At 47.7% G+C, this 9,526-nt stretch overlaps 1 protein-coding gene across 1 annotated transcript in view; it reads right to left on the reverse strand.

The window, feature by feature from the left end:
• NEMP2 (nuclear envelope integral membrane protein 2) overlaps positions 1-8,271 on the reverse strand; it is a 30,114-nt gene extending 21,843 nt beyond the window's left edge. Inside the window, exon 1 of the mRNA XM_062189284.1 lies at positions 8,074-8,271. Coding sequence (XP_062045268.1) covers positions 8,074-8,176 — 103 coding nt within the window. The 5' untranslated portion in view covers positions 8,177-8,271. The remainder of the gene's footprint in view (positions 1-8,073) is intronic.
• Positions 8,272-9,526: the final 1,255 nt, after the last annotated feature.

Here is a 9,526-nt window from a genome sequence, read left to right on the forward strand (position 1 = left end):
AATGGTGGGGAAGACAGTGTGGGACCTGGGTAAGAACACTTGGAAATACACAAAAGCCAGCAGATGTGGGTTCAGGTCTCTGGACTCGCCTTCCTGGACCCCACATTCTGCTCTGCAAGGCTCCTGTGGGGTCTCCGAGCAGGACCCCGGGGGGAATCAGGTGATGTTTATACTGGGCAGTCCTGGGTGAGACAGGCTCTCCCCACAGGGGTGGCACATCTAGCACAGCAGTGAGGAGTGCTCGCCACAAACCCAGGAGCCCCGCCCCATCCTACGAAGGTTCACTTCCTGTCACGCAGGTGCTCACTGCTGGGGGGCTTTCCTGTGGGTGCCTCCTCTCTGAAGGAACTCTGCTACTTCCAGGGCTGAGTCAGCTCCCACAGAGCAGCTGCCTTCCACAGTGGGCTGAGGAAACCTCTGTCCGGGCCTGAGCTTTGCAAACAAATGCTATCTTCAAATGAGGAGTTTTTTTTCCATTTGCTCTTAAGGCCGTCTCCTAAATCACTTGGTATCTGTAGCTCTTAAAAGCAAGATGACACAGTTTTAGTGTAACAGCTTGAACTTAGGAGTAAATGTATCTCTGTTACCCACGGCACACGCATCTGGCACTTGGATGACCATGACAGCCTCCCAGCGGGTCTCCCTGCTTCCAGAACTGCCTCCCCCGTGGTTCCCTCCACGACCTCATCTCCAGTCAGCATAAGGACCTTTCAAAAGCATCCATCAAAGCACACGATTCACCTGCTCAGCATCCTCCTGACTGCCCAGCACCAAAGACCCACACCCTCCACGACCCCTCCTCCACCTTTCTTCCCGCTCTCGCCACTGCTCCAGCCACACCACGCCTCCTGTCCTCAAGACAATGGCCTCTGCCTGCTTCAGGTTTCATCAGCATAGAGCCCTCTTCCCCCAGGACCTGGCAGAGCTTGTGCCTTCTAACAGCTGCTGTGCTTGCTCAAATGTCACGCTCAGGACGGTCTTCTCGGATCCACTGGCTACATGTGCTCAGCCCAACAGCTTTCACCTTTCTTCTGAGCGTGCTTCCTGCTTTCTATCACACAAGGATTGATTCATTGATACCGTTTCCCTGTGAAGTTAGGGACTCTGCAGGTTCATTACTGTATCCCCATTTAAGTATTTGTCTCTCTTTCTCTACCTGTGTGTGTGTGTGTTGCAATTCGAGAGGTTTAGTGGGCTGCCTGGGCATGCTACCCTACGCAGTGGAGGCTCAGCCAAGCTCCGACAGCCTGGCTGGTGCCAGTCAGACCATAAAAGGAGGTACACGCTGGCCCTTTCCGTAAAACCACCTGAAGCAAAGGGACACCCTGTCTAGCCTGGACCCTTGCCATTCCCTCTACAGAACCCACACAGCAAAAGGTCCACTGTGGAAGCCACAGACTACACTTCCTCCTTACCCAACTTCATCATCCACCTATCTTTAACTGTAGGCCTGAGCACTGTAACCGTTCATATGCCCTGGGCTAGGGACAGAGGAGGGCAGGAGGAAGCAAGAAGGAGCAATAGCTTGTTTTCGCTTTATTCATTGCTTTAGTTGGTTTTCTCTTGCTGTAACAAAAATACCTGAAACTGAGTTCCTTATTTATTAAAAAAAAAAAAAAAGAGAGAGAGAGAGAGAGAGATTTGTTTCACTCCCAGTTGTGGAGGCTCAAGGCCATGGCTTTAGCATCTGCTCAGTTTTGGTGAAGACCTCAGATGGCATCACAATGGCAGGAGCACATGCAAGAGTGGTGAGCCATGAGTATCATCTGCAGAAAAAAGACTCAGGGGAGGTGCCAGGTTCCCTTATAACAACACATTCTCGTGGGAGTTAATCCAGTCCCAGGAGGCCTGCATTAATCCCTTTTGAGAGTGGTGGCCCCATGACCTGATTTTATTTTATTTATTTGAAAAGCAGAGTTACAGAAAGAGGTAGAGACAGAGAGAGAGAGAGAGAGAGAGAGAAAGGGCTTCCATCCTCTGGTTCACTCCACAAATGGCCATAACAGCTGGAGCTGAGCCGATCCAAAGCTAGGAGCCAGGAGCTTCTTCCGGGTCTCCCATGTGGGTGCAGGGGCCCAAGCACTTGGGCCATCCTCTACTGCTTTCCCAGGCACATTAACAGGGAGCTGGATCAGAAGTGGAACATCCAGGACTCGAACTGGTGCCCTATGGGATGCTGGTGCTGCAGGACAGGGCTTTAACCTGCTGAATCACAGTGTTGGCTCCTTATGGCTCGCATCTCCATCCTGCCCAATGAGTATCAAGCCCCCAGCGCAAACATCTGAGGGACAAACCCAAACCACAGTGCTCCCAATGTGGCACCTCAGCACATTCCAGTCAGAAGAAAAGAGCTTGCTCTGTATTTTCCTGCAGCCCGGAACGTGGTTAAGGGAAGTATGGATGGAGGTGCGCTGCCCTGACTATACTGATGCCTAAGGGCACACAACTAAAAAGCATGGTGCAAGCAGGTTCTCTGTCACAATTCTCCAGAGCGGCCTGTGGCTTACAAGGTGAGGCTGGTGTGGACTTCACACCACAGCTGAGATGGCACGGACGAGGTGTCAGCAGTCAGCATTCATGTGTCCTCTGGCTGCCCTCTGTCCTCATCACTTCTCTCAAGGTGAATGCTTCCCCATCAATCCACACGAGAATTCTTAAGTGACTAAAGGACCAGATACTCCATTAGCTACAAAAGAACCTACAAGGGGGGCCAGCGCAGTGGTGCAGCAGGTTAATCCTCTGCCTGCAGCGCCGGCATCCCATATGGGCGCTGGTTCTAGTCCCGGCTACTCCTCTTCCAGTCCAGCTCTCTGCTGTGGCCCGGGAAGGCAGTGGAGGATGGCCCAAGCACCTGGCTTCTGGCTTCAGATCGGCACAGCTCCGGCCGTAGTGGCCATTTGGGGAGTGAACCAACGGAAGGAAGACCTTTCTCTCTGTCTCTCTCTTTCTCTCTCTCTCTGTCTGTAACTCTACCTATCAAATAAATAAATAAAATCTTTAAAATATATATAAAAAAAAAAGAACATACAAGCCTAGCTCCGAGTGAGTTCACATGACTCTTCAGCCATGGACAAGTGGTCTAGGCCAGAGATGGTGGCTTGTGACAAGACTAATATCACAGCTGGGCCATGGGCTTTCTGGAGAGACCAGACCTTTTCGTCTTAGGTGGAATATAAAAGCTATGCTTTTCCTAGGCCTCTCCTGCCCTCAGCAATCTCCTTCTAGAGCTATGCAAGGTTCAGTTCCTACCTCCCCTGTGTCTACCTAGGGATGGGGACTCAAATACGCAGTCAGTGTGGCTGCTTATCTGAACTTTGTCAGCGTTCAAGCTGTCTACACAACTGCAGGTCCCATTCATTCATGCAGCCCCAGACTTTGCTGGTTAATCTGCTAGAATGGAAGCTCCAAATGACAGGGGTAGCAAACCCAAGTATGCCACAATAACAACGTTCTCACAATGCAATCCAGAAAACCAAGAGGTGTTTCTACAAACTTCTAAAAATGTAATAATATTCATTTGGTCAGAAGGGATGTACTTGCCTAGGGAGAGCTCAGGCTTCCACTAGAGGCTGAAACACACCCCACATGGAGGCATTCACTTTTGCAAAGCTAATTTGGATCAGCAGAAAGATCTGGAAGTGCAAGCTACCTCAGCTCTGCCTCATTTTCCAAGCACTCAGGAGTATCTGTGGGACTAACCCTGAAAGCCTTTATTTTTTTTTAAACTTTTATTTAATGAATATAAATTTCCAAAGTACAGCTTATGGATTACAATGGCTTTCCCCCTCCCATAACTTCCCTCCCACCTGCAACCCTCCCCTTTCCCGCTCCCTCTCCCCTTCCATTCACATCAAGATTCATTTTCAATTCTCTTTATATACAGAGGATCAGTTCAGTATATATTAAGTAAAGATTTCAACAGTTTGCCCCCACATAGCAACACAAAATGAAAAAATACTGTTGGAATACTAGTTATAGCATTAAATAACAGTGTACAGCACATTAAAGACAGAGATCCTACATGATATTTTTTAAAAATTAATTAATTTTCTATGCCATTTCCAATTTAACACCAGGTTTTTTTTTTTTATTTCCAATTATCTTTATATACAGAAGATCAATTCTGCATATACTTAGTAAAGATTTCATCAGTTTGCACCCACACAGAAACACAAAGTGTAAAAATACTGTTTCAGTACTAGTTATAGCATCACTGCACATTAGACAACACATTAAGGACAGATCCCACATGAGATGTAAGTACACAGTGACTCCTGTTGCTGACTTAACAATTTGACACTCTTGTTTATGGTGTTAGTAATCTCCCTAGGCTCTAGTCATGAGTTGCCATGGCTATGGAAGCCTTTAGGGTTCGCTGTCTTTGATCTTATTCTGATAGGGTCATAGTCAAAGTGGAAGTTCTCTCCTCCCTTCGGAGAAAGGTACCTCCATCTTTGATGGCCCCGTTCCTGAAAGCCTTTATTAAGGCAAGGCTGGTCTCTAAGCCCTGGAATGAGCATCACCATCTTTAACTCCTTGCCACCCTCAGCAGGCTCTCAACCTTCTCAATACACCTGACTCCTGGAGAGCAGGGTATTTCTGCAGTTGTGCCCAAACTGCTAAGACAAGGACATGTGGTGTTAGCTACATCACCAAAGCACTCAGGTCAGGGCTACCTTAACGGATGAGACAGATCCCTCGGTTCACTTTGCATACCACTCAATTTACAAATATTCTACTAACCTAATTTTAGGACTACAGTAGTTTCCCCTTACCTGGTTTCGCTTCCTATGGTTTCAGTTACCTGTAGTCAACTAACTACAGCCCAAAAACACTAAATGGAAAATTCCAGAAATCAACAATTCTTAAGCTTTAAATAATTTTCATTAGGGTATATTGTTATAATTGTTCTATTTTATTATTGTTGCCAATTTCCAGCTTTGTCTAACTTATAAATTAAACTTTATCATATGTATGCATGCATAGGAAAAAATACAGTACATATAAGGTTTAAATATTAACCATGGTTTAAGTATCTCCTGAGGATAAAAAGATGCTATGGTTTACATAGCACTTGCATTAATTAATCACATTTAAGGTTGCTTCTTTGTATTACTTTTGTCATTGACTAGTTTTCATAAAATGTGTAAGCATGTATTTAAGATAGAGTTTAAAAACCATATATATGGTAAAAATATTCAGTCAAAACTTCAGAAGAGAGCAGGTAGTACTTAAACCTACTTATAGAATGCTAAAAATAAAAGCACAAACACTTTCTTAAATCTCAGATCTTAAAACCACCTCCAATATAAAAATATTTCACCCATGTTCCTTTTAGAATCTTAACCACACATGATCCTTCTATGGGAAGATTTTATCTTCAAAGTAAACTTTAAGAGAATCAGAATATAAATGCCCGTTAATTTATGCTGCTGTTTCCTCCATTTGATCTATGATTGTTTTGCTTTGGGGACAAAGAAAGGGAGGGAGAAGAGCAGGAAAAACAAAAAGCCAAAAACTAACAAACCTTAACTAGTGAGGTTCCAAATAAAGTTAGGATTTTTCTTGTTTTTTTTTCTTCTGAATTCATATTTTCAGAGATATTAGTATGTAGCAGCAAAGCTGTAAATTTACAAAGGTAACTTCCCTATTCTGTTAAGCTGTTTTTTCTTCACCTGAATATAAATCTTGATTTTTGTTCCTCTAAGAACATGAAAATGAAACTGAAATTAACACATGCTAATGCATATTCATGTCTGATTTTAACTCCAAGCACAGCTATTTCGTTGCAAGAGAGAAATCTGAACGCTGTGAATCTGAAATGGCCTATTGCTAGTTTATGCCTGGGAAGTCATTTCTGTGTTCTGAACCTCATCTCAAGAAAACACATGGTTTCTAGGGACCTCCTCCCCAGGCTGCAAATGACAGGTGACTTGGCTAAGTGTCTTCCTCTTTACAACTATCTCCCCTGCTGCATCACCTGCCTCTAACTTTCCTCCATACAGGGTGCTGGGGAGCTGGGATGTTCTCCATTCCACGGAAGGATGTGGAACGTGTGTATAAGACAGAACTTTAGAACAGGAAGGGGCTCTAGGTATCATCTAACCCAAGCTCTCACATTACCAAGGAGCCCTATTTTACGGAAGGAAGTACAGTAGTTCCCTTTTCTCCATGATTTCATAGTCTGCAGTTCAGGCCAACCAGGCCTGACCAGGGTCTGAAAATACTAAAGGAAAATTCCAGAAATAGACAATTCATAAGCTTTAAATCATTTTTATTTCAATATACTGTTAGAATTATTATTTTATTATTAGCTAGTGTTAATATCTACCTGTGCCTAATTTATAAATTAGGATTTCTCACCCTTATGAAAATACAGGAAGAAATGATATATATAGGATTGTACTATCTGGGGTCTCAGACATCCACTGTGGGTCTTGGAATATATGCACTGCAGGTAAGGGGGGGACTACTGTTCCATCTCAGGGTTCCTTATAAGACCACACGCTGTTCGAGCAGCAATGATTCTTATACCTAGCCTAATCCAGAGTGTGCATCACGTGTTACTGGCACACCACAGGGTCCTGGATGCTTCCTCGCTTACCCTGAAAAGCCCAGGGGGAACGGGAAGCATCACTACATGGCTACAGAAGCCGCCAAGCTTCTTAGCTGGGAACTAGAACTTGATCAACTGTAAGTCCCAGGGAGAACAGAAGCCTAAGAAGCATTTCTGTGTGTCTACAAAGGATCTCAGGCGACCCCGGCCCAAATCCTAGGTAAATGATTTCGTATGTCTACAAAACAGAGAACTGTTACTGTTAAATGTGGTCTCACACAAACACAACTGGAAAACACTGGGTCCACTGAGGCAAGTATCACAAACCTCTGAGCAAAAATACCATTTTCCTGACGAGAAAGCTATGATGCATAAAGACAATGTGTGGGGACCAAGGTTAGGCCACGCGCAGTTGCCGACTGTAATGAGTGAACTAAAAACAAGGTTCTAGGTGTTGGGCCAAGGTTATTTTTAATTTTGCAGCCATGCCCAGAAACAATCCACAGAGAGAAGTGTTTCATTTTTCTCACTAGTATATACTTATGCATCCTATTATTAAGCCTATGTTTCCACATCTGTAAAATGGGTATATAAATGACACCTTCTCCTAAAAGGCTTCTGTGAATACTAAGGACCATAGATGATGCGGTTAACGCACTGCCTGGTACACAGTGAGCACTCAACAAACACCCGTGCAGTGAAACGGGTATAGACAGTTCCCCAAGATGTTAGCTCACTGCCAGGTGTCTGAGGGCTGCTGCGGGTCACTGCTCACCCAGCCTCTCTCCATCTCTCTCCTAGTTAGACAAGGAGCCCTGACTTCCTCGGAAGGCGATGGAGACCCAGTAAACAGACCGCAGGTAGCAGCCGCCCTTGCAATCAGTGAACAGTAGCTGGCGGAGAGTGCCTCCAGGAAAGCTTTTAGGGACTTTATAGAGGCAGTGGGGGATGCGACAGAAAATGTTAAGCTCCTGGGAAATTAATAGTTTTCCGACTCCCCTGGGAGCACTCCACTGCAGCCACCGTTTCTTGTTTCCTAGGACCCGACACGGTGCTCACGGGAACCCTCACCACAGTGCTGGAAGTTATCCGCGTTTTGCAGGCGACTCGCTCGAGGTCACAAGGCCAGCCAGGGAACCGGGGTCCCATTCTGAAGCCGGAAGTTCTTACCTTCTCTAGTCTGCTGTGCAAACGCACGGCTAGCCGGAGAAAGGTTTTCACCGTAAACTCTTGCCCTGCACAGCCTGGGGGCCAGGGGCAGCTGGGCCGGGGACTAGCTGTGTGACCCTGGACAAACCAAACCGTCTCTGGGCTTCCGTGCAACAGGGGAACCTGGGCCCGACTTTGAACTGTGCGGCTGCTTCTGGCCCTGGCAAGAGGAAATGTCCTAACGCCAGCAGATTCGCCAGGGAAGCCCAAGAGGCGGGAAGGGCGGCGGGCGGGTGGTGGCCACCCAGAAGCGGAGAGACCGGGAGCGCCCTCCCCGGCCCGCCGAGCCGCGCGGAGCCCGCGGTTACCTGCCAACGCCGCCTCCTCCTCCCCGTGCACGCCGCCCGTGGGCAGTGGGGCCAGCAGCGGCAGCCAGAGCAGCGGCCACCACGGCCCCGGGGGCGGCCGCATGCCTCCTCGCCTCGGCACCGCGCCCCTCCCCGAGCCTCCGGGGCCCGGCGGCCAAGAGGAAATGGCGCGGGACTCGGGGGAGCCAGAGGCGGCGGCGAGGCCCGTGCGCGGGAAAGGCGGAGGCCCCGCCTCCCGGGCGGGGAGGAGTCGGCCCGAGGCTCCGGTCCGGGCCCGGCCCCAGGCGCTCCCGCCGCGCCAGCCCGCCTCTCCGGAGCCTTCCCGCCCGTTGTGGCCTCCAGGACTGGCGCGCTTGCTTGCCTTGAGGCCCGGAACCTCCAAACTATTGGAGGCCAATGAGCTCCGTTCTGCCGCTCTCGGCGCCTGGAGGCAGGTAGGTTTGGGAAGAATGCGAGGAAGAAACTCACTCGTGCTTGCCTGAGTGTTGACCTGCGGGATTTGGGGCTGAGTTCTCTGAGCTCTCTGTGACAACCCATGAAGAAGACCCCACCCCAACCCCTCCACCTTTTGTGTAGGCAGTTTCTTGATTTTTGCCTTTGGATGTTCTCATTTTTTCTTTCTTTTCTGTAACAATAGCAAATTGGAAGTCTGATTGCTTACATAAATCGTTGACTTGTTTTTCTAAGCTCATAAAAACCTTCACATTTCAGAGTACAAAAGGGTTTAAGATGGGCAGGTGCTGTGGCATAATAGGCTAAGCCTCTGCCTGCAGCACCGGCATCACAATTCGGTGCAGGTTCGAGTCCCTGCTGCTCTACTTCTGATCCAGCTCCCTGTTAATGGCCTGGGAAAGCAGTAGAAGATGGCCCAAATACTTAGGCCCCTACACTCACGTGGGACACCTAGAAGAATCTCCTGGCTTCACGTTGGCCCAGCTGTGGCTGTTGAGGCCATTTGGGGAGTGAACCAATGGATGGAAGACCTCTCTCTCTCTCTCTCTGTCTCCCCCCCGACTCTGTAACTCTGCCTCTCAAATAATAATTTTTTTTTAAAAAAAGGGGGGGTTTAAAGTGTCCCCTCACTAACTAACAGTCCTTGAAATTAGTGTGTGTTAAAAACAGTAATGAAGATATATCTTGAATGATCTTAATATTGATAATTAAGATGGCCTTTTGTTTTATAAGAACAGACTTGCTACATTTGAATAGGATTTGTGCTCCAGTGAGACAGACTAAGTCTGGCATATTGTGTGCCTCTGAGACTTCATGGGATCCAGATGTGACCCAGCCTCATGCTACTCTGGGCAGTGAAGAAACTGTCCCTGTCATCCTCCTCCAGCCTCAGGAAGATAGCAAGGAGCCATGGGACTGTCGTGGGATTTGGCGCTGAACTGGTAAAACCCAACACTGGGCTATTGGTCTCCATCCCTAAGCAAATGCCTGTGGGTGAAGT

This window comes from Lepus europaeus, chromosome 1, assembly GCF_033115175.1.
Source record: "Lepus europaeus isolate LE1 chromosome 1, mLepTim1.pri, whole genome shotgun sequence".
NCBI lineage: Eukaryota > Metazoa > Chordata > Mammalia > Lagomorpha > Leporidae > Lepus > Lepus europaeus.